Below are 26,435 nucleotides of genomic sequence, written 5' to 3'. Positions count from 1 at the left end.
GCATTTGAACTTGAGGTGCAAAAGTTAAAATCAGAAATCTACAAGAAGGATAAAGGCTGGAGTGGGAGGGGGGAATATTTCAAAGGACTTAATTCATCAGACATTAACCTAATACCATGCTAGGTCTGTACAGTACTGCCCTGTCACACAGTCTTTTTCACTTGAAGAAGTTTGACATCATAAACTAGAAACATTTCCCAGGAACAGTTATACCACAGGGAGAATAACATCCATAAAAGCTGTGCCTTTGCCTGAGGGCTTTTGCTCACTCACATAGGTCCCTACTGTGTGGAACAGAATAAATCCAAATGATGATGATGATGATGATGATGATGATGGTGTCATTTAATGACCAGGTTGAAACTGTGTATCAATTACTGTTTTATTGGTACTATGTACCAATCACCATTTTAAGTGCTGAACTTCTATTAACTCACTTAATCCTTGCTTAAGCTTACGAAATAGGTAGAATTACTCTTCCCAATAGTTATAAACATCTGTTCTTGTAATTTTTTCCCAATTTCTATTTCTATAGTGCAAGATTCCTAAAGTACTGGTCAATTCCTTCACATATGAACCAACTCAATGGAAGGATGGGGAATGGAAGACAGGGTAGACAAAAATGTATCTCTTAAATGTTGACAAAATCAGTAACATGGATAATAACATATGTGTATGTGAATATCCATGGTCTTTCCTCTCTCAGAAGATGTATTGCCCTAAATGAAGCATTTAAAGCAAAAATCTTCAATCACTACCCAGGTATGAAAACCCACGCATGGTAAAATGGTCACTCCTTAAAAATCCACACACCTCTGCTGCCCAAATCCTTCTACTATTTGATGGTGGAGGCTGGTCCTAACAGCATGCTCTCAACATGCCCTGATTTTCTTACTGTCCTAGATCAACTTGTATCCATTATCCTTAGTCTTCTGAATCAGAACTCCCTGGGATTTATTTTCAGCACAGAATTTGCTACTATCAATAGGAACATCTTTCTAGTCAGATTTACATATAGTCAGATTTATCCTTAATAGCTAGCCTCTCCCTTCCAACCTCGTATCTTCTGTACTAGTACTGCACCAATACACTATCACTATCACCAACTTCCATCAGTGAGTAAGGGGATAATTTCTGAAATTCATTCATATGCCACAAGGTAAACTGTCTAGGGGAAATCTGCTTTTAAAAGTAGCAGATTGAATGAAAGGGCTCTAAAATACTGCTCTGCTTCTTAGTGGCTGTGATAATTTAAGGCCTGACTTATAAATCCAGGAGAAATATTACTTGGGGTTTTTCCCTCAGACCTCAGTGAAAATATGACACACTAGACAGTGAACCTGAACCTCAAGACATACAGCAGAGCCACGGGAAAACAGCAACATGCAGACAAGCCTGCAACAATAAGGAATAAGGCAAGCACCTATGCCTTCCTGCTTTTTTAAAAATACATACCATGGTATAATTGTGAGCCACTTTATGCAAATCTGTACAACCTTGAGCATCAGCAAAAGAACGGATTCCAAGACAGTTGGATGGGTGAAGCTGTTTCATTAAAAACTTACAGCATGCTTCTACAACTTGTGAAAGCTGAAGAAGGCAAGCTGTAGATAACAGGCACTCAATATTATCTTCTTTTAATTCCAGGCGGCCTTAATGATAAAAAGAAATTCCATTAACTATGGAACTATATTAACTTTGGTTTATAAGGTAATTGATGCAAACAATAATAATTCTAAGAGCTCACTACATGCATTCCAGATATAGATGATTTAAGACATTCCAAAAAGAAAAAAAGTACTAAATGTGAAAAATAAGCTACTAGTGCTTTGTGACTTCTACTAAAATAAAAAATGAATAGCTGGTTTCCAGAATTTTCAAAGGATTAGTAATAACGCAAAAGTTGAAAAACATTGTATAATTCATCAAATTATTACATTAACATGTAAAAATATCGTTCAAAAGCTTAATTATAATAACCACTTTAAAGGTTCTAATATAGAGATTTCACCAAGGGTAGTTATAACAGCAGAACTATTAACTGCAGTAGGCTTATTAAAGGCAGAAATCTGAAATCTAATAATACAACTTAAATCTAAGAGGTTTTACATTCATTTTATTTTCAGATTTATTACCTGTATATGCATATTGAATCAAGGACCATAGGGAATTTGGTTCTACACCTTCCATTTTTATTTCTTCTTGTCTTGCTTCCCTGACATCACTAGTAAACATGGCAGCAAAGTAATCTGAGACAGAGGAGAGCACCAATCTAAGAGCACATCAGAAGAAAAAAATCAGTGACAACATCAAAGCTGATGTTCAGTAGTAAACACTTTGCTTTCTTTCCTTCTTTTTCTTCTATTTTTTAAAAAACTTTGTTACCTATAGAAAGTGTTTGGTACTAAGAAATGCATTTTAAGTTTGATAAATTGCTTTATGCTCTAGTCTCTTCGTTTTTTCCTTTTGTGTCTTTTTTAACTTTTAATTTTGTATTGGAGTATAGCTGATTAACAATGCTGTAAGAGTTTTTAGGTAGATAGCAAAGGGACTCAGCCATACATATACATGTATCCATTCTCCCCTAAACTCCCCTCCCATCCAGGCTGCCACATAACATCGAACAGAGTTCCATGTGCTATACGGTATGTCCTTGTTGGTTATCCATTTTAAATACAGCAGTGTGTACATGGTAATCCCAAGCTCCCTAACTTCTAGTCTCTTCCTTTGAATAATAAATTTCCATTACTGAAAGTTTTCTGCTGATGTAAATGATTTACTCATTCACTACTCAAATATCCCTTTTTATCATCCTGAAAAAAAGCTGTAATATTATTTAAACTAATGATATATAAAATACAGGAAAAAATGTAAAGGTTCTGCAGCTTATCATTTTTTAAAACAACCTAAGGTTTGTTTTTTTTTTAATTATATAAGTAGTAAATACATGGGAGATATCTGACACGGGTTTTAGCAGGTTATTTTTAACTTTTATGATTTTTAAATTATTAGGGTATACTATAATGTTTATATTTTGTTGTAAAATTATAGTACCTTTGTTACCACAATACAAAAGTATATTTTGTATCTTTTTACAATAATACATTATTATATAATAGGTATGTCTCTGCCCAAATTATTGATAGTCACATATATGCAAAAATAGATTTTAAGTGGTGGCACTAGTGGTAAAGAACCCGCCTGCCAATGCTGGAGATGTTGGCGATTCAGGTTTGACTCCTGGGTCGGAAAGATCTCCTGGAGGAGAAAATGGCTACCCGCCCCAGTATTCTTGTTATGAGAATCCATGAACAGAGGAGCCTGGTGGGATATAGTCCATGGGGTTGCAAAGAGATCTAGATATTCTGAGATATACTGGTGTGAAAACTAGACAAAAGATCCCTTCTTTTATGGAGTCATAGTCTACAAGATGACAACAATACACAGCAGAAGTAAATTCTAAATTATGGCAAGAAGTGATAAGTGCCATGGGGAAAAATGTAGGATAAGGGCAAATGGTTTAAATAGGTGGTCTCACTAGAAGGTGACACTTGAGACAAAATTTGAAGGAGGTGCAGGAATTAGTTATACAGGTATTTGGGAACAGCATTCAGGAAGAGCAGCCAGGGCAAACATCAAAAGGCAGAAGTGGCATGCCTACCACATGCAGGGAACAACAAGGGGGTCAGAGCGGCTGAAGCAGAGTGAGTAAGATGGTGGGCAGCATGATAAAGAAGTAACGGCAAGCTGGGTCACAGAAGCCACGGGGAAAACGTGGGGTTTCACGATGCAACATGAGGAAGCATTAGAAAGTTTGATCAGAGGAGCAACCACATCTGAGTACCACTTTACTGGGCCACTCAGGCAGCTGTGTAGAAAACAGAATGTAGGGAAAAGAGTGAAAACAGGGAGATGGGTCAGGAGTTTCTTGCACAAGTAATCTAAGTGAGAGGATGGTGTCTTACACAGGTGTTGCAGGTAAGGTACTGAGTTCTGTTTTGGAAACAGGAAATTTGAAATGCCTCTAGAAATTCTGGTTGAGATATCTCTAATAAACCCACACTCACAACATGGACTTTTGGTCACAACATATAGTGGCATCTCAATAAATGTATGCTGATTCAGGCATTAAAGACTATTAAGACCAAGCCCATGCTTCCTAATTTTACTTTCACTTTGGAAGGTTTAACAAAACTTTTGGGACACAGTGTTAATTAGTTTTGAAAGGTAATAAAAAAAAAAAAAAAACACCTCTGGGATAATAATGGTGATTAACACTGAACAATTAAATATGGAATTATTAGGAGAAAAATTGTACTTTATTAAACAGCTTCCATTTCCTTTTCTTACAACAAAAAGTAATACTTCATTACTGTTAAATGCTTTTATTCCCTAGTACTACTGCCTTTCATATTTTCTGGAGGTCAGCAAACAGAAGTTGGGATGTGCAGTGCTCAGTCGCTCAGTCATACTCAACTCTTTGCAGCCCCATAGACTGTAGCCTGACAGGATCCTCTGTCTATGGAATTTCCAGGCAAGAATACTGGAGTGGGTTGCCATTTCCTACTCCAAGAAGGTGGGATAGAGTTGGCTATTTTAAAACTCAACAGTTTTGCCACTCCATTCTACCAATTTGTTTCTAAATGATCACCACTTTAATTTCCACTAAGTTTACTGAAAGTTATACAACAGATAAAATTAGGTGGGGTGTGGCTTAAATAGTAGCTGAAAACTATATCAAATGATACTGACAAACTTCAGGCTGGTATGTTTTGTTTTTATGCTTCTACAAAGGGAAAGTAACACTTTTGGGGTCATTTAATGTGTAATAAGGAGAAGGCAATGGCACCCCACTCCAGTACTCTTGCCTGGAAAATCTCATGGACGGAGGACCCTGGTAGGCTGCAGTCCATGAGGTCGCTAAGAGTTGGACACGACTGAGAGACTTCACTTTCACTTTTCACTTTCATGCACTGGAGAAGGAAATGGCAACCCACTCCAGTATTCTTGCCTGGAGAATCCCAGGGACAGGGGAGCCTGGTGGGCTGCTGTCTATGGGGTCGCACAGAGTCGGACACTACTGAAGTGACTTAGGGCTTCCCAGGTGGCGCTAAAAGTAAAACAAACAAACACCTGCCTACAGTGCAGCAGACTTAAGAGACGCAGGTTCAATCCCTGGGTCGGGAAGATCCCCTGGAGGAGGGCATGGCAATTCACTCCAGTATTTTTGCCTGTAGAATCTCATGGACAGAGGCACTTGGTGGACCACAGTCCATAGGGTCACAAAGAGTCAGACACAACTAAAGCGACTGAGCACATAGTGTGTAATAATTTCATATGCACTGCTTTCTTTGCAGAAAGTCCATGAAATATACCCCTTTGCCAAAACACTCCACTGAATAATCAATTAGAACAAGTTACCTCAACATACATTACTAAATGATCAAGGAAGTATTTCACACATATAGAAATTTAGAAAACAATTACCTGTGAGCTGGAATTCTGCGATCACCAGCAACTAAAATTACATCACATAACTGTTTGTGTCTCAAATAGTTTTCCATCTTTTTGAATGTTTGTTCAGCATGATTAAGGGCTTGGAAGAATTCATCTGATGAACATGGCTCCATAGTATGGCAGGATGATAACGTCTGACTACTATTGGAAGTCCTGAAAAGAAACAGAACATGTTTTGAAACGTTATGAACACATTAAAAATATCTTTCCTATTAAGTCCTTTTAAAACCTTCAAATGTAACAGAAGTAATAATACCAGTCAAAATTAATGTGTAATCATCTATCATTTTTGCCTTTTAAAATCAGTGATAGATCAAATCATCTGTGTGTCTTACAAACACTGTGAGTAAATGTGGTACCTTCTAGCCAACAGCTATATAACACATATTCTTTGCCTGTCCTTGAGATCTCTTCTCTGATCAATATGACATCTCTGCTGAAGAAGCGCCAAACTATATTCATACAGACAGCCATAGCTCCGACATTATATTTAAGGGTATAAGAGATCACTTTTTGAAGGCAGGAAAGCAATTAAACTATTTTGCAGATATAAATTCAAGCCATCCTTTATTTAAAAATGGGTTATGTTTCCCAGTTCATTTGTAAGACAACTGTTTACAATACAAAGTATATGGTCATAAACACAGTATTGTAAATAATTCATTTGATTTTCTGGTCAGTCTTCAAAAGCCTGGGTAACCTATAACTTAGATTACAAATTAAAAAAATTTGATGGTCTAATCCAAAGAATTTTAGATAGTATCTAAAAATTATTTGAAATTTCCAAATTATAATGTGAAGAGTATGAGTTCAATATTTTCATTATGATTTATTGATGGAAAAAGTAAAAAGGTTGAGACTAAGAATGAAATCCTAAATCCACCCCTTTCCTCCCTCCCCCTAAGATCCCTTCTCCAAGATGACCTGAATCAAGTAATCAACATCCCATGGTTATGCAGTTAACCACAAAACCACCAACTGGGCCATAATTTAGTTCTCATTTCTCATCAGATCTACTTTTAAGGATATTATGATTCTGATAAATGCACTGTTGAATCAAGCCTCGCTATATCTTAAGAGAACTTTCTTAATATAAATATCTAATAACCTTATCAAAGTCTTTGACTCTTTTATAATAAATAATTTTTTTATAATAATGAAGCCAAGGAGATTAACTGCTTTGCCAAAAGTCGGCGAGTTTGATCATGGCAGAAATAGGGCTGTTGCAGAGAAATCTGTGTGTTCACCAAAACCCTTTTTCTCCTAGAATATAGCTAGACTGCATTCCCAGCTTTTCTTGCAGATGGGTGTGGTCTTATAACGGAAATGAACTGTGTCACCTCCCAGCTAAAGTGGCCAAGAGCAGATGTGTATCTCCCATTCTTTCTTTCTCTAACCATGAGGATGGAGGACTTACATGGAGGAAGAGGCAAAATATACACAAGTGTTTATAACTAGGATTATATATACAGATTCTACTCGTAAGAATTCCCATGTTGATTCAGATGTATCAGTTTTGAAAGTGAGGAGGGCCATGAATAATAAATATCTCTACCTAAAGCCCCTCCCAGCCCATCGCAGTTTCAATGCCATACAAACATGGGTCCTAAAGAATGTTCTTAGAGGATAACTGTGAATAATGATAATAGAAGCAAAACATAGATTATCTACAAAGTATATATTACACACTATGAATATTACTGGTGTAATGACTTGGGAAACCTAGTATATACAATACTCAACTTTACATTTAAGATCATTAGTATAAAAACATATAGAGTATTGTATAACTGTATGTTGCCTATATAAATAAATGAGAATTAGAAACTATTTTAAAATCTAGGGTAAAATGTAATATAAGCAAAAACAAATAGTTGACTTTAATGAATACCAATTTGAAGATTTAAAACATTTCTCAATAAAATGTTGTTTTCTATTGTTAAAATACTGACAAATGATTATCAAGACTAGAGATCTAAGGATGACAGAAGATTAGAATACCTAATTCTGTGTGTGTGTGTGACAGCACAGCATGGCATGCGGGGTCTTGGTTCTGATCCCCTGCAATGGAAGTGTGGAATCTTAACCACTGGACTGCCAGGGAAGTCTCTGAACATCTGCTTTTATAAGCCCAAATTCTTTCAAGAATAAGAACATATGAAGTAAAGCTGGGGGGGGGTGCTCCTATATTTTGCATCACATTTCTTATACTTTATAATAAATTCTCAGTAATGACTGGACAATGAATTAGCTGAGTGTTTTTTGAGTGATTAATTGCCATCATCAAAACACACTTTAATGTTTAATTCTGAAAGAACAACAGAACTTTATAATACTAACATCACTAAGTTATTACAGGCTAGCTTTGATGTTGGTGTAAGTCCAATTAATAAAGGAGCCATCTCTTTTCTTGTTAAGAACTTTCAAGGTTTTTAGTTCTTCAATCTGAGACATGAATCAGGATAATCTGGAAAGCATTTCAGCTTTTGTGTTCAAGGTCTCATTCCTTACAATTGATTCAGCAGGTCTGAAGTGAGACCTGAACATTGTATTTTTCAAAGCCCTATAGGTGATCCTAACACATCATGGATTAAAGGCCACCGATATACTTCAGAGAAGAGATGCATACATTATACAAGTCAGCATGTGATGAATGTACAGATTCAAAACACTGATATATGTAATAGATACTTCAAACGTGTAAACTGAATTTCTTTGAATATTTTAAATGAACTAGTAGAACTTAATACTTGTTATTTTCAAAATGAGCACAATGGTAAAACATTAAAATTGTTTAAATACATACACATTAACAAACAACTATTGGTGCTTCTAAAATAACATTTTTAACTTAATTTGCTTTCAAGCCTTCATTTGCTATAATGCCACTTCAATGATGTGTTGAACACGTTATTTCAATGTGACAATTAATTCAGAGATTTCTGGGTATAGCAATCATTCCCATTGCTTCAGATGAAGGATCAAAAGAAGTACAGGCTTCTGATTTGTGTCTGTGGAAGACTGAAGCCATTCATTCACAAAAGGAACATGAAAGAGGAAGGAACAGGGCTAATCACACGTGAAAAGCTGCACACCTTTCCAACATTTCTTGTTCGAGGAAATTTGGGGTTTTGTACATACAATTTTAATAATCTAAGAATTTACTTTAAAAAGAATTTACTGCATATCCATACAACTATAGAACCCTAGCCATTAGAACCATTATATACAGAATCTTTGTATCTAGAAAGAACCTATGTGGTCATTTAATTCAACCCCTTTACTCTGCAGATGAGAAAATTTTGAGGCTCAGAACAGCACAAAGCAATCAACAAAGGACATACAGGCAGCTGGATACAAAGCCAGGACCTCAAGGCATTCAGAATGTTGGTCAAACCACTCACAAAGGAATGGAAATTTTTGCTAACCTCTGCCCTAAGTATCAGTAAGTGCAAAGGCTAAAGGTTTGAAGGGAGAATGATAGTACAAAATGAAGGAGGATAATTTAACAAGAAGAAGACACTAGAATTAAAGATCATAGACAGAAGTCTACTACTGTGTTACTGCCCCTTACAATGGCACCCCACTCCAGTACTCTTGCCTGGAAAATCCCACGGACGGAGTAGCCTGGTAGGCTGCAGTCTATGGGGTTGCTAAGAGTCGGGCACGACTGAGCGACTTCACTTTCACTTTTCACTTTCATGCATTGGAGAAGGAAATGGCAACCCACTCCAGTATTCTTGCCTGGAGAATCCCAGGGACAGAGGAGCCTAGTGGGCTGCCGTCTATGGGGTCGCACAGAGTCAGATACGACTGAAGCGACTTAGCAGCAGCAGCAGCAGCTAGGTATAAGAGAAAAGGAGTCTCTTAGGTTTCTATGTGTAGAGATAACATCTCTATCTTTGGCTAATCAAATGTTTTTAATACTGTGGGTCTGTGTAGTTTATAGTGTCAGTATTATTCCTATTATGTGCTTTGGTTTGGAGACGTGAACTGGAGAGGTATGGTGTATGATTAAGAGTATTTTAGGGAGGTTCTAGAGCTGTGCTGTCCAATACAGTAGCTACTAGCCCCATGTGGCTATTTTAATTAAGATAAAATTCACTTATTTAGTTGACCCAATCATATTTCAAATGCTCAAGTAGCCCCATGGGGCTAGTGGCTGCCAGATTGGACAGTGCAGATATAGAACATTTCTGTCATTGCAGAAATTGCTTTCTATTGCATAGTGCTGATTTGACTCTGTCACCATGTATCTGGACAAGTATTTAAGTTCTCTAAGTTTTACTTCCAACAGCAATACAGATAAGTAATACATAATACTTTCTTTTAGAGGATCCTTCATGGGAAGATTATTAAATGAAGTAATGAACGCATAGCCCTAGCATAGAATAAACATACACTCAAGGTAAATCAACTCATAGCAGAGCCTCGCTTTTCAAAGGCCAATGGAAAGACCTGTAATCTCAGTCTTTTGTCTTATACACTGTTGTTCCTTTGGTTGCCTTCCTAAAAAATGATCCCTAGCGTTATTTTTATAACTAAATTTCCTAATTCTTGATTAAAATGACGTTTAAAGAAAGCTGAGTGCCGAAGAATTGATGCTTTTGAACTGTGATGTTGGAGAAGACTCTTGAGAGTCCCTTGGACTGCAAGGAGATCCAACCAGTCAATCCTAAAGGAAATCAGTCCTGAATATTCATTGGAAGGAATGCTGAAGCTGATGCTGAAGCTCCAATACTTTGGCCACCTGATGTGAAGAACCGACTCACTCAAAAAGACCCTAATGCTGGGAAAGATTGAAGGCGGGAGGAAAAAGGGAGGACAGAGGATGAGATGATTGGATGGCATCACTGATGCGATGGACAGGAGTTTGAGTAGGCTCCAGGAGTTGGTGATGAACAGGGAACGCTGGTGTGCTGCAGTACATGGGGTCGCAGTCAGACATGACTGAGTGACTGAACTGACTTAACACACCCAGTGGACATCCTAACCCATAATATAAAGATCTGGGAATAGGCTATTTATGGAGCATTTAAAACACATCTGTCTGTGAGTTCTACTTGATCTCTGCATGGTAACAGAGGAAAATATCTAACATTTCCCCTTAGTTTTATTTCTTTGATGTTACTAAGATGGTAAGTCATATTTCAAAGAACAGCATCATGAGAGCATTCAAATCTTTTATAACAGACATTCAATATAGAATAATGAACTCTATATTGCTGGATATTTCCAGGTCACAGGGAAACATTTAATTTCTAGCTTACTGTTCCTCTGCAGTAGGCAATGAATTTGTAAGTCAGAAAAATGCCTAAACATAGAAAAGAGGCAAGTATCAAACAAATCAAGTCACCAACTATTTAAGATGAAGCACTGTGCCAGTTGTTAAAACTGTGGGGATGCAAAGAAGATACGATTTTCTTTTTCAGTGAAAGGACTTGGAATTTGAGGAGCTGAGTTTTATGAAGTAGAAAAAAGTAAATAGCAACAATAATCACTCGCAATTCTTCAGATTCCACATGTGTGCACACACACAGTATGCACCTCAGCCAAAACTACCTCTTATTACAAATTATTTCGATTTCTTCACTTTCATCACCAGAACTTACATTAGGCTTTCTTTTTTTTTTGTATTTATTTATTATGCTGCGTCTTAGCTGTAGCATGCGGGAATTTTAGTCGTGGCATGTGGGATCTAGTTCCCTGACCAGGGATGGAACCCGGGCCCCTTGCATTGAGAGCTGAGTCTTTGTCAGTGGACCACAAGGCAAGTACTTGCATTAGGCTTTCTTAATGGAGTAATTTTTTCAAAAGAAGTTTTAAGAATCACTTCCCAAGGATTATACACTACATGATTTTGAGTAGAAAACAAAGCTGCACTGAAACTCTATTCATGGTCTGTCTGGCTCACTCCCTAGCTAAGTGATTTACTCCTAGCCACCTGCCTCAGCTTTTGGCATTCAGATTTCATGGCTTTGCCGAAGTGCAAATGATTATATCATGAATCTTTTGGCATCTTTTGCACATATTCAAAGTCACAAATGTAAAATAAGAATGTAAATTGCTTAGTATAGGGTAGCAGTCTCTAAAAGAATTTTTATGCATATCCTTTACAGTATACTTTTAAGCATGTGCCCCAATAGACATTTGAGTTTATAAAAGATATACATATATCATCATACAATTATTTATATTATAAAACAAAAAATAGAGATTTAAACGATAAAATGTAAATAAACACATTCCAATTATCCATATTTTACCATGCCTCCAACAAATCATCTTGTACATTCCCAATTGGAATGTAACTGGTATCAGAATACAAAGAAAGGAAAGATCAGTATGGGCTAGTGTCTGGAAAGGCAACAAGTAACAGGTGAGATCTGATTACTGAAACTCTAAGGGTTTAGATGAGTAACTTGGGAGTTGAGATGAGTAACGAGGAAGAGGAACTGGAGTCATCTCTTTTAAGGTGAGGACAAGGCGAGGTGCATACAGAGGAAATGACAAGAGGCGAAGAAAAAGACGACCTTCACCTCTTCCCTTCTCAAGAGAAATGTTTTTTAATTTAAGGCATTCTCTGCTGGTCCTGTGGCCAGAATATCTGTAGGGAAGAGAGTTAAATGTTGTTTATATAAGAATCAAAACTTCTAAAACAATAATCAGTGTGAAGGAGAAGAGCCAGGGGGCACTCTCATGCAATGCTGCTGAGAATTAAAATAGTTAACACCCCTGAAGGGCTTCCCAGGTGGTTCAGTGGGTAAAGAATCCACCTGCAATTCAGGAACCATAGGAAATGCAGGTTCGATCCCTGTGTTGGGAAGATCCCCTGGAGGAGAGCATGGCAACCCACTCCAGTGTTCTTGCCTTGAAAATCCCATGGATGGAGAAGCCTGGTGGGGCTACAGTTCATGGGGTCACAAAGAGTGGGACGTGACTGAAGGAGTATGTACACACTCGATGTTCCTGAAATGACTGAGAATACAGATCAAAAACCCTAAAAAATGTGCACTCCCTTGGAGCTTTATCTAGAGGAAATAGTCATCTGTATGCAGAGATCTAGCTAGGGGGTGTAGAGGAGAGGGGCTTATCACAGGTTGTTTCCAACAGGGAAATATTGGTTAAATAACCACAAGTTTTGCCTGTGCATAGAATGATTCAGCCATTTAAAAAGATACAGAAGAACATTTAATGCCATAGCAGGTTGTTTCACTGGGTACTGCCTTTGCCTATCCAGGATTCTTTCTTACAGTGACAGATCCATCTCTCCCTTTTGGGAAACCACACATTCCCTACTTCAGCTCTCAGGGATTGGGCAGAGGTGACTCCTCCCACTGGGCAGAGGTGAGCAAGGGACCAAGGCCTGGCCAATAGGAGTGTCATGTTGGGTGGATATGAGAGCCAAACAAGGCCAGAGAGAATCAGTTTCAAGTTGTTTGTTGATGTTCTTGGAAAAGAGTCACTCTCTTTCCACTGAGGAGGCTAAGCTGATAAAAAGTAAGCTTGGAGCTGCTAGCGGCTTTTTGTTACCACACAGATAGCCTGCATGAGGAAATGCCATTACAGAGGAAAAGAGAATCTAGAAAGGGAGGAAAAAAAGGATTTCTGGCATTATTTGAGTATTTGGATTCATCACAAGTTGAGCTTTTATTTACTTCTGTGAATCAAAAACTTTAGTTTTTGCGTGTCAGTTTGAGTAGGGTTTCTGCCTTTTGTGACCTAATTTTGTTGTTGTTTAGTCGCTAAGTTGTGTCTGACTTTTTGTGGCCCCATGGGATTTCCCAGGCAAGAATACTGGAGTTGGTTGCCATTTCCTTCTCCAAGGGATTTTTCCAACCCATGGATCAAACCCACATTTCCAGCTTGGCAGGAGGATTCTTTACCACTGAGCCATCTGGAAAGCCCCTAATTTTATGTTTCAGCTCAGTTCAGTTCAGTAGCTCAGTCACATCTGACTCTTTGCGACCCCATGGATTGCAGCACGCCAGGCCTCCCTGTCCATCACCAACTCCCAGAGCCTACTCAAACTCATGTCCATTGAGTTGGTGATGCCATCGAACCAACTCATTCTCTATTGTCCCCTTCTCCTCCTGCTTTCAATCTTTCCCAGCATCAGGGTCTTTTCCAATGAGTCAGTTTTTCACATCAGGTGGTCAAAGTATTGGAGTTTAAGCTTCAACATCAGTCCTTCCAATGAATATTCAGGACTGATTTCTTTTAGGATTGACTGGTTGGATCTCCTTGCAGTCCAAGGGACTCTCAAGAGTCTTTTCCAACACCACAGTTGAAAAGCATCAGTTCTTTGTGCTCAGCTTTCTTTCTAGTCCAATTCTCACATCCATACATGACTACTTAAAAAAACCATAGCTTTGTCTAGACGGACCTTTGTTGGCAAAATAATATCTATGCTTTTTAATATGCTGTCTAGGTTGGTCATAACTTTTCTTCCAAAGGGCAAGTGTCTTTTAATTTCATGGCTGCAGTCACCATCTGCAGTGATTTTGGAGCCCCCAAGAATAAAATGTCACTGTTTCCCCATCTATTTGCCATCAAGTGATGGGACCAGATGCCATGAGTAGCCATCATAGTCAACAAGAGTCCAAAATGCAGTACTTGGATGCAATCTCAAAAACGACAGAATGATCTCTGTTCATTTCCAAGGCAAACCATTCAATATCATGGTAATCCAAGTCTATGCCCCAACCAGTAATGCTGAAGAAGCTGATGTTGAACAGTTCTATGAAGACCTACGAGACCTTCTAGAACTAACACCCAAAAAAGATGTCCTTTTCATTATAGGGGACTGGAATGCAAAAGTAGTAAGTCAAGAAACACCTGGAATGACAAGCAAATTTGGCCTTGGAGTACAGAATGAAGCAGGGCAAAGGCTAATAGTTTTGCCAAGAGAACGCACTGGTCATAGCAAATACACTCTACTCTTCTAACAACACAAGAGAATACTCTACACATGGACATCACCAGATGGTCAATACCAAAATCAGACTGATTATACATTCTTTGCAGACGAACAAGGAGAAGCTCTATATAGTCAGCAAAAACAAGACCAGGAGCTGACATGGCTCGGATCATCAACTCCTCATTGCCAAATTCAGACTTAAATAGAAGAAAGTAGGGAAAACCACTAGACCATTAAGGTATGATCTAAATCAAATCCCTTAAGATTATACAGTGGAAGTGAGAAAGAGAGTAAAGGGACTAGATCTGATAAAACAGAGTGCCTGAAGAACTATGGACGGAGTTTCGTGACATTGTACAGGAAACAGGGATCAAGACCATCCTCAAGACAAAGAAATGCAAAAAAGCAAAATGGTTGTCTGAGGACGTCTTACAAATAGCTGTGAAAAGAAGAGAACCAAAAAGCAAAAGAAAAAAGGAAAGATATACCCATTTGAATGCAGAGTTCCAAAGAATAGCAAGGAGAGATAAGAAAGCCTTCCTTAATGATCAGGGCAAAGAAATAGAGGAAAACAATAAAATGGGAAAGACTAGAGATCTCTTCAAGAAAATCAGAGATACCAAGGGAACATTTCATGCAAAGATGAGCACAATAAAGGACAGAAATGGTATGGACCTAACAGAAGCAGAAGATATTAAGAAGAGGTGGCAAGAATACACAGAAGAATTGTACAAAAATGATCTTCATGACCCAGATAATCGCGATGGTGTGATCACTCGCCTAGAGCCAGACACCTGGAATGTGAAGTCAAGCGGGCCTTAGGAAGCATCACTATGAACAAAGCTGGTGGAAGTGATGGGATTCCAGTTGAGCTATTTCAAATCTTAAAAGATGATGCTGTGAAAGTGCAGCACTCAGTATTCCAGCAAATTTGGAAAACTCAGCAGTGGCCACAGGACTGGAAACGGTCAGTTTTCATTGCAATCCCAAAGAAAGGCAATGCCAAAGAATGCTCAAACTACCACACAATTGAACTCATCTCACACGCTAGCAAAGTAATGCTCAAAATTCTCCAACCCAGGCTTCAACAGTATGTAAACCGTCAACTTCCAGATGTTCAAGCTGGTTTTAGAAAAGGTAGAGGAACCAGAGATCAAATTGCCAACATCTGTTGGATCATCAAAAAAGCAAGAGAGTTCCAGAAAAACATGTTACTTCTGCTTTATTGACTATTTCAAAGCCTTTGACTGTGTGGATCACAAGCAGCTGTGGAAAATTGTTAAAGAGATGGGAATACCAGACACCTGACCTGCCTCCTGAGAAATCTGTGTGCACGTCACAAAGCAACAGTTAGAACTGGACATGGAACAACAGACTGGTTCCAAATAGGGAAAGGAGTAAGTCAAGGCAAAAATGTTGCAAAACAGTATGCACAATGAAATTCAGATTTTATTCTGCTGCAGCTGCTAAGTCACTTCAGTCGTGTCCGACTCTGTGCAACCCCATAGACGGCAGCCCACCAGGCTCCCCCTTCCCTGGGATTCTCCAGGCAAGAACACTGGAGTGGGTTGCCATTTCCTTCTCCAATACATGAAAGTGAAAAGTGAAAGTGAAATCACTTCTAAAAACATATTTTTATTCTATACTCGTATAAAATATACTGGAAGAACACTTTCTCAAATTGTTAATAGTATTTCAAGGTGGTAGGGTAATTAGTGATTTTTATTTTTTCATTTCTGCTTATCTCTATTTGCTAATGTCTCAATGGTAAAAAAAAAAAAAAAAGTACACAATATCGAAAAAAACTCATCAAAAATTAGATCAAAAGGATTCTGAAGAGTTCTATCCAGCTGTCTTCACCTCTTGCACCCTGTTGATCATAATCCCCAAACCATTCTTCACATGCACCACAGTAGTGAGTTTTACCTGGACACACAGCTACCCAGGCAGAGACCACATCTGAACCTCCTTAGCTACTCACTGCAGCCATGTGACTAGGTTTTCAACAATGGCACATGCGCAGAACTGATATCTGTAATTTGTGTTAATAGCTTAATGTCCTCCCTGTTCTTTCCTTGCTCAATCCCACAGGCTAGAATGTGGACAGAGAGCTTAGGAAGCTTTGACCATAAAGAAAGAATAATGCCCTATGGGATGGAGAAAGAGTATGGAAGGAACCTAGGTCTCTGAAGGAACTTGGGTAGCAGAACTACCTGTCTGCCCTGAGCCATTTGCCCATTTGTGAGATGACAGAGAAATAAACTTCTATTTTATTTGAGACACTACATTTCTGAATATCTTTGTTACATCATCTTAGCCTATTCTCTACTAACATACTCCCTAAAGTTAAATGGCCAAATTATACATCTTTGTGCATATGAGTGATTGTGTGTATGTCTGTATCACTGTTTTTCATGCCTAATTTATCCAATTCTAAAAATGTAAAACTTCACTGTCTAGTTACAAATGGATGAACATATAAGCAGTTAAGTGTCATAAAAGTTTCCTCTGCCTTAAAAATTTGGACTTACAAAGGTCAGTTGTGCAACTCTAGAACCCATTAGCCGTTTTGCTAAGCTAATTCTTTTTGGGAACTAATGATTCCAATAAATTTCTATTCTGTTTAAACCAGCCAGTCAGTTTCAGTTGCTTAAAACTAAGAACCCTGATTGATACAATGTAAAGATAGGCTTTAGGGGATTTATGAAGCAGAGACATTACTTTGCCAACAAAGGTCTGTCTAGTCAAGGCCATGGTTTTTCCAGTGGTCATGTATGGTTGTGAGAATTGGACTAGAAAGAAAGCTGAGTGCTGAAGAATTGATGCTTTTGAACTGTGGTGTTGGAGATCCCTTGACTCTTGAGAGTCCCTTGGACTGCAAGGAGATCCAACCTGTCCATCCTAAAGGAAATCTGTCCTGGGTGTTCATTGGAAGGACTGATGTTGAAGCTGAAACTCTAATATTTTGGCCACCTGACGCAAAGAGCTGACTCATTTGAAAAGACCCTGATGCTGGGAAAGATTGGGGGCAGGAAGAGAAGGGGACGACAGAATGAGATGGTTGGATGGCATCACCGACTCAATGGAGATGAGTATGGGTAAACTCCGGGAGTTGGTGATGGACAGGGAGGCCTGGCATGCTGCGGTTCATGGGGTCACAAAGAGTTGGACACGACTGAGCAACTGAACTGAACTGAACCCTGTATGAAATATTTAACATGTGTGTGTACATACATGCACATACAGACACACACATACAGAGGGTTTTCTGGGGAAAGGTTCTATAGCTTATGTCAAGGGAATCCATGACTTGGGTTTATGTGTGAGGAGGACATTACAATACATCCTTTCTTGATATAGGTACAATATAGCAGAACTTCTTTGCCATCTCTGGAAGCAAAGGTTTTTTTCATGTGGAGACGTATAAGATTTTAATTTTAAAATGAATCAGAATTAATAGACTAGTTCAAACAAGAAGATGTTTGACATAAAAACATAACATTAAAAAGGGTCAACAACAGAAAGAGACACTGCTAGTTACTTTCAATTAGTTCTACATAAATTCTTGGGTTTAAAATTTATGCTCCTATTAAGATCTGTCCTAATCTAGACCTCTATTAAATAAAGAATGCTTCATCTAATGAGAAAAAAAAAGGGTCAAGAAAAAAGGGATAGCACTTGAGAAATGCTATATTATGAAGATAACCCCTTGCTGGGAGAGGAGAAGGGCCTAAATGTTTTCAAGATGAGTCAAAGAAAGGCAAATCAACAGACCAAGGAACAGAAGAGTTCAAGGATATCTGCTGAAATAGAATAGCAAGCAATGAATACGATGGATCCGATGACTGTGGGTAAATGGCTGTCAAGAGATTATACCTGTAAATCAGTCAGAGGTGGCTATGCTGGGAGGGAATGGGGGCAGGAGGAGAAGGGGACGACAGAGGATGACATGGCTAGATGGCATCACCGACTTGATGGACGTGGGTCTGAGTGAACTCCGGGAGTTGGTGATGGACAAGGAGGCCTGGCAGGCTGCGATTCATGGGGTCGCAAAGAGTCGGACACAACTGAGTGACTGAACTGAACTGAACTGAACACTGAGAAAATCAGTTGAGGAGAGAAGGTAAAACTGGTTAGAATGAATCAGTATTATGTTAATCCAAAGTGAACTCAGTGATTAAAGGAAAAGTCACAGAGAACTGCCTACTGGTATTTGTGCATGAAATTTACATGTTAATGGTTTGGGTTCAAAATGTAGCTATTTCCAAGAGACCAAGGTCAAAAATTGTAAGTCAGATTGATGATATCTATCGTTGATTTGGGTGTGATGAAAATGGCACTTTACCTTTGTGGTCTTCCTCCCTAAAACTTATAACGCCAGTTTAATCATGAGAAAAGTATCAGACAAATCCCAACTGAGTAAGACATTCTGCAAAATACCTAACCACTAATCCCCAAACTGCCAAGGTCATCAAAAACAAGGGAAGTCTGAGAAACTGTCACAGTCTAGAGGAGCCTAAGGATATACGATGATTAAATGTAATCGGTATTCTAGGTGGGATCCTGTAACAGAAAAAGAACTTTAGGTATTTAGACATTAAGGGAATCTGAATAAAGTATGGTCTTTAGTTAATAATAATGTATCATATTGGTTCACAGTAATGGATGCACCATATTCGAACATGTTAATAACTGTTAGGGAAATAATACGGAAAACTGGGTGTGGGATATATAGGAACTCACTACATTATCTCTGTAATTTTCTTGTAAATCTGAAAGTGTTAATATAAACTTTAGTTTTTTAAAAATGCAGTTTCATTTTACTTACTATTTTTGAGCAAGTTACTTAACCTTTCCGTGCCTCACTGGCCTCATCTCTACAGTTAGAATGACAATAGTGACAATCTAACTCGGAAATCTGTGAAGACTAAATGATGTAATACAGTAACAGTGTCTCACAGATATTAAATACCCAGTCAGTATTAGCTATTATTTTATTGGGATATTTATAAAATACAGTAGTATTTTAAATACTACTACTATTTTAAATAAATTAAAAAATAATCTGATTTAAAAAATGTTTAACTTTATAAACAAGGTTGAGAGAATGAAAATTTCTTCACTATGTAAAAATACCATAATTTCAAAGTTGGCCAATCAAATACAGTGTAAATTGTATTTATCTTATGGTCCCATGACGAGTTATCATGTAAACCTGACTGGCCCTGGTGAAAATTCATCTTGAGTTACAGTCATAGAAACCTACTGCTCACACAAAAGATCACAATTCTGTTACTCAGGGCCTAAAATTCCTCAAGGTGTAAGAATCAAAGTTTGTATTTTAATAACAAAGTAACGACATTGGAGAGAAAGTGGCTAAGCTACAGACACAAGATCAGTTAAAAGATAAGAAACTTTTAAATCACTTAGATGTGAGACAGCAGAAATTACCATAAGTTGAAGAGCCAGGCAGGTTTGAATAGAACTGATGAAACGTATATCATATGTCTCCCCATCATGCCATGTCCGTCTATGGTATACTGAAATAAAATGTTTGCTATATATTTTATTGCAAGTACTATGTAAGGAAAAGAACTATTCCCAAGTTATATACAAAATTTGATGAATGTCAGTGTAACTTCTTTTGACATTAACAGTGATAGTTTTTGATTTGTTTACAGTAGAAGGCCAACCACCTAGAGAGATTGCTCACTTAATCAAAAAGCTGGCGGCAAATAAATGTATCCTCATGATGAAGATCAAAGACTTAGAGCTGGAGGATTGAAGAAGGATATGAAAATTAGATACATTTAATCTGGAGAAAAATGGAAAAGTAAAAGTACACACACAAATGACATTTCTAAAGTCTAAAATGATTTCCACTTTTTTTGCAGAAAGATGTTGGGATAGAAATGTTAAGCCACCAGGAATAGTAAATTTCTTTGACACATTTCCTCTCATATCTAAAAATCGAAGACATTTTCTTTAAGTACATTTTATTTTTGAAATAATTTAGAGTTTGATCACTGCAGATGTGAACTGTTTATTCCCTTACTATTTACTTTCTCAACCTTCTCTATTAGCATTTTAAAAACAACTACATTCATTTTAAATTTTAGAAAATATAATTTTCTAATTTTTATAACTCCTACAAATAAAAACATCAATTATATATTCTTGAACTATGCACACAGCAATCTAAGTCCAAAAAAAAAAAGCAATCTTTTTCTGTCATAATGACTATCCCATCAAGATGACATTTTAATGTGGATACTAAAGAACAGAGTAACTTAATTTCAGTAATCATTAGCTTTGCAAACTACCTTTGCTGTAAGGAAGTAAATTACAGTGACCCAGGTGTGTGTAATGTAAGATTATATACATGTATATAAATTTTATACTCCCTCACATATGTATAATCTCTCCAGGTAGTAGACACATGTTAAGATTTTTATAACTTATGCTGGTAAATGAATGAACCTTTTTTTCCTCTAATTTTGTTAAAATATTCTTGATACATTATATTGATTTTCAAATGCAAAGATGATTACTCTTTGGTTTCTCACAAAAATGGTAAACCCTGAACCTTTTACTAAATAAATCACGCCTTTTATGGCAACAAGTATCCAAAGAAAACACAAAACAATGAAACCATATTAATTCAAATGATCTCCATATGAAAATTATCAGTGGCTTCTATTCTCTTAATATAATGCTAAATCATGAACTAATTAAATTTTTAAAAATTAAATATACTAGTTACCTATGTAAAGATATTCCCCTCTCTCCATTACACAAATGAGCATAGATGACTGGTCTATATTTGTTATTATTCCAACACCACAGTTCAGAATTCCATATTCTGAAGATTAGAAGAGAAGGTGGTAAATATCCCCGAGTAAGAGATACTTGAATATATGAACTCATTTTGTCTCCATCTCTTATGATGCCTATATTATTAATAACCAAGATACAAATTACAAGTGTTATCAAAACCTGCAGAGAAATTTTAAAAGAAAAAGGATCCAGTAATTAATCTAGAAAAATAAGCCTTTAAATATTTTTGAGTGAAGATGAATCAGAAGGGTGACTTTCAGGCTCTAACTTATTTCTTAAGATGTGATAGTAGTTTATACTGATTAAGAAGAAAATTCATTTCAAAAGTAAAGCCTGGCTCCATGGGTGAAGATGGATAAAGTCATATGAATTTAACCAATTTTTAATTTTCAAACTCATTTCCCCTTCTTTTTGCCCCCTTTTTACCAGCTGACCACATCTAGCTCCTCTATGTTCCCTTATACTTTCCTGAAGGAATATCCTTCATTTCCCTAAATAGCACAATTTTCAGTGAAGTGAAGGTAACAGGAATTAGTAGCTGTCATCTTAGAAAGAGACGTGCTACTGTATTCTCTGTATTAGTCAAGAGGGCTGCAACACAGGACAAAGAGAAATAACCATAAGAAAAATATTATTGACAACCACAATGGAGTAAATAAAAATTACTGGCAACTACTATGTGCATCTCCTGGTAAAACCTTTAACTAAAATTAAAACATGACTATAATCCGTTGCAAACTGAAATGTCATAAAATTTTTTGTACTCCAGAAATGTCTCCTATAGTTTTGCTATAAGACTATAGAAGGTACATGAATGAAGCAAACTACAAGGCATGATGCATAGAACTGCTACCATATATTATTTTCAAGGCAGAGCCAGATCTATATATGGAACACAAGATATTTCAAAATGAAAGCTGTTTGTTGTCTTTATAATTTTCTAGAATTAAAATCAATATTAGAACGTTAAAAAAACCCAGTAAAAGAACCACATTACATACCATTATATATATATATATATATACACACACAGAGAGAGAGGCATGTATATGTATAATCATAGATTTTAAACAACAATACTAAATTGTTTTAAACAGTATAGAGAATATCCCCCCACACCCCATTTCTAACAGTAAAAAAAATAATCAACCTGCATGAACTGGAATCAGATTCATTTTCTTCTTCACTAGTGTCATCATCCACTTCTGGTCTATCCAGCCAATGTGCACCGCCACAATCTTCTGCTGTAAACTCAAATGCAGGGACTTCAGAGGTGGATGCCATTGGCCAAGAAGGTGAATTCTGAAAATCCAGTTGGCTGGACCTTCGGTAACCAATTGAAGCCAAAGGCAATTGCAGGCTACATGGATCTAAAAACTTTCTCCCACCGTTTGCTCCAGTCTGTCCTCGATTCCAAAATTCTCCCTGCTGGCTGTCAACTGTAGAATTAGGAGATGATGCTTGATGGCTAAACCACCTCCATCTGATTTTCAAAATCTGCTTCACATCAAACTCTTTACGAGAACCAGACATCCTCAGAGAAACCAAGTGATCGTCTAGGCAACGGGCAAAAAGCACTGCACACAGATTTGTGCATCCAACCAAGACAAGAGAAGTATATGCCCTGCTGTACACAATAAACAAATTGAAAGGAAAATAAATCACATTCACATATATATCTACATTTACTTTTATACCAATATATCAGATTATAAAGAACAAAGGACAATGAAAAAAAGAGGAAACACGGTGGAACATTCCGTTCAATCAGAGCAAACTCTCATCCACCTATCCTGAAGCAGCTAGACTTTCCCCTGCTCTCCTTCCCCTTACTGACCATTAGCTCTCACAAACACTGACAGCATTCATTAAAGTCCTTTTAAATGCAGAACACCACCCCCTTTTCTTAAACCACAAATGACAGAGACAGAAAGCACTATCCCGTTGCAGTGTCTGTCTCTGCTGCTTAGTATGTTAACTCTTTTATTGCTGAAACAAGAAATGTATTCCACAGCATTTTCCTTTGTACTTAAAAATCACTGTAAAACTAAAATATTTCTATTTTTATACTAAGTTCCTAAATGAAATTTCACAATCACTTTTTTAGAAAGCATTTTTAAATTAGATGAGTTATAGTGATGTTGAAGCTGTACTCTGGATGGGGGTGAGAAAGGAGGAGAAACACAAAGGTGGGGCTCCCGTTTACTGCTCTCCACTTCTATTTTCTCCCTTAAGGAAAGGAGCGTGTTTCATTAATATAGTACAATACTGGGTAGGACTTCATTTGAGCAAAGAATATTGAGCAGACTAAAGAGAAAGAAAAAGTTTGGAAACTACAAAGGATCAAAATATGACAATACTTACTCTTTTTCAAATAAATAACCTGAAGTCAGTATGGCTCTGTAATTATGACTGTGCCATTCTGATTTAGTACAGTAGACAAATTTCTATGACACTACTTAGCAAAAGGAAAATATGGCTCAAGAAAGATACCTAGGACTGGGATAGGATTCTTTCTTGGATGTACAAATGCCCTAACGGTATCCTCTGTTGTTGACAAAACAAATGGTCTGAACATGGTTATACCTGAGGCACATTGATAAAGCAAATGAAAATCTTATCAAATACAATCAAATTTTAAAATACTGAATGGTAACTGTAAGCAAGACACTCTACCAAGCATTGTGGGGGACACCAATATACATCTTTGTTCTTACCCTCAAAAATAATTAAACTGAGTACTGAAACAAAAAATAACAACTTAAATATAAGAAACACTATAATGCTGCAGTATTAACATTTTGTTACCTACAAATGTACAAACACAGAATTTGAGCTTTCAGGGTGCCCAATATCTTTCAAATGACCAAAAAAAAAAAAAAAAAAAGCAAAGCTGCTTTGGAGACTTACAAAATATTGTGAGGCATGTACCTTAACCTTACACAGCTCTTTAGTAGGCGAATAAAAATTATTCAGAGACATAAGAATGAGAGGCATGAAAAGCCATATACAATTCTGTGCCAAACAGCATACAACAAGCCATAAATACTGTGAGACAGAGAAAGGAGATATCAGCATGGTGTGGAGTGCTATGGGTCAGTCTGATTAGGGAGAAGGCTTCTAAGAATGGGAAGAAGTTGCCTAGGCAGAATGATGAAAGGTTTTATCCAGGAAGAAATGTATCAATAAAAGCATGAAGTGAGCATACTGACAAAGAAAGAGGGGGAGCTATCAGTTTGATCAGCCAATCAGACATTCCTAATTAATTTTAAGGAGTAGTAAGAGACAAAGTTGCATGCATAAGATGACATAAAATGTCCTGAGCACAGGCCAAAGGCAGGCAATGTTAAGTGGACTGCTGAAGAGGGCAATGCTTTTAGAAAGTTAATTTGGCAGTAGTATGCAGCATGCATTACAGTATGAAATAGTACTTTTCCCTCTTCTTCACGTCTGCCAGACTCCTTCTATCCACAACCTTCTAACTCCACTCTACCTATCCAACTTTGTTTCTAACTATTTTCCAACATGGACACACCACTTCAGAGCCTACATTATGGTGCTTCCTCTTTCACATGCTGTTTGTGTCCCAATTTCTCTAGTTTTGGAAATCCACTCATCCTTCACGGTTTATCACTGGCACTGCTGCCCCTTAGAAAGGCTTCTCCAATTACTCTAGCCTTATGGTTCTCAACAAGAGTAGCACCAACCCCTCTGCTCCCACACTCCGAAATTAGGGGGCATGGATTTTTAGTTGTTGGAATGACAAAAGAGGGCACTGAGTGGGCAGGGGCCAGAGATAGTAAATATCTGTAAGTACAGACCCACACAATGAAGAAAGGCCATTGCAGTAGTTAATGATGATCTTACCATCACTGTCTTCATGCAAATAAGTACAATATTTACCAAGCATTTACATGTTTAAGGCACCACAAGAGGTAGAAAGATAAATAACAAAGATCTTTCTTTTAAGAGGGCTATTTATTGTGGCAGAGAAAATAATTAAATGAACATTACAAATAAAGAATTTATCTTAATAAATATAACTTATATAAATAAAATTTTAAATTGGATTCAATCTGTCAGTATGAGAACACATACCAGAGAGTCCATTTACAATGTGCTAGCTCCAATAACTAATTTTAGTTGTTTTGCTGTTTGGTTGACTGGTTGAAGCCTGAACACAAGAATGGACTTTAAAGGCCACTAAGGTGCCAGACACTTCTCAGTATGTGATAGAGAAGAAATCCAAAGACGTGAATGTTAAAACTGTTGAACCATGCTTCCAGTCCCAAGAGGGGCCAAAGACCCTTTTCACAGAGGAATTGAGAAATGCATTAAATAAATACCTCTTAAGTAGAGAAGCTCTTCTGAGTAGGCTAGAGATGCAGGTGGGAGACTAGCCCCTGAAACAGGCTTTCTGATTAAAGAGAAACTAGGATCTTTGGTGACAAAGGCCAAGCAGAAGTTTTTAACCACTGCTGTAGTCATCATGGGTTTAGTTGCATACATGCATACATATGCACGTATATACAACGCCCTGCCCCATCCTTCTACATCGGTAGGCTCACACTGCATGCTTTTCTTCACTGAGACACTTATTTTGTTGATCTTCACCACTCATTCTTCCTGGTAATCAATGTTGATAGCTTGGTGTATAGCCTTTCACATCTTTCTCCATGTTTATAGAATTCATATCCAAACTTACATACACATATATAGCAGTTTTTATTATTTTGTTTTATAAAAGATTACATTATACATATTTTTGGCATTTTGCTTTTCTCACTAAAATTATATACATGGAAATATAAAATAATGATCTTTATAATAGTTGCATAATATTTCATAACTGTAAAACACAATTTATTAAACTATTTTCTTGCTAGTGGGCATGCAGATTGATTTTACACTTGTTTTATGCTATTAAAATAATTTTGAGATTAAAAATCCTTTTGAAACTTTTGTTATCTATGGAATTTATTCACAGAAGTGGAATTGCTGGGTTGAAAGTATGTCTATTTTAAATTTGAAAAGATAGTTAACTTTCATAAAATTCATATTTTCAAAACTAAAGTGAGTGTATCCTTCTTATTTATTTTTACAGGCCCACTAGTCAACAATAAGTATTATCAGTCAGTTCAGTTGCTCAGTCATGTCTGAC

General features: G+C 37.2%; 1 protein-coding gene across 5 annotated transcripts in view; it reads right to left on the bottom strand.

Annotated features, from left to right (window-relative positions):
* KLHL5 (kelch like family member 5) overlaps window positions 1–26,435 on the bottom strand; it is a 93,169-nt gene that overhangs the window by 45,100 nt on the left and 21,634 nt on the right. The window contains exons 2-6 of one of the 5 annotated variants that reach the window (XM_061419939.1): window positions 22,425–22,901; window positions 21,201–21,299; window positions 5,488–5,670; window positions 2,136–2,272; window positions 1,456–1,652 (exon numbers count right to left, since the gene is read on the bottom strand). In XM_061419939.1, the coding sequence (XP_061275923.1) occupies window positions 1,456–1,652; window positions 2,136–2,272; window positions 5,488–5,670; window positions 21,201–21,299; window positions 22,425–22,807 (999 nt within the window). In that variant the 5' untranslated portion in view covers window positions 22,808–22,901. The remainder of the gene's footprint in view (window positions 1–1,455; window positions 1,653–2,135; window positions 2,273–5,487; window positions 5,671–21,200; window positions 21,300–22,424; window positions 22,902–26,435) is intronic. The other 4 variants (XM_061419940.1, XM_061419941.1, XM_061419938.1 and 1 more) reach the window with 4 other exon arrangements.

This window comes from Bos javanicus, chromosome 6, assembly GCF_032452875.1.
Source record: "Bos javanicus breed banteng chromosome 6, ARS-OSU_banteng_1.0, whole genome shotgun sequence".
In the NCBI taxonomy this organism is placed as follows: Eukaryota; Metazoa; Chordata; class Mammalia; order Artiodactyla; family Bovidae; genus Bos; species Bos javanicus.
Note: the sequence above shows the minus strand (reverse complement) of the source record. Positions and strands in the feature narration are given on the sequence as shown.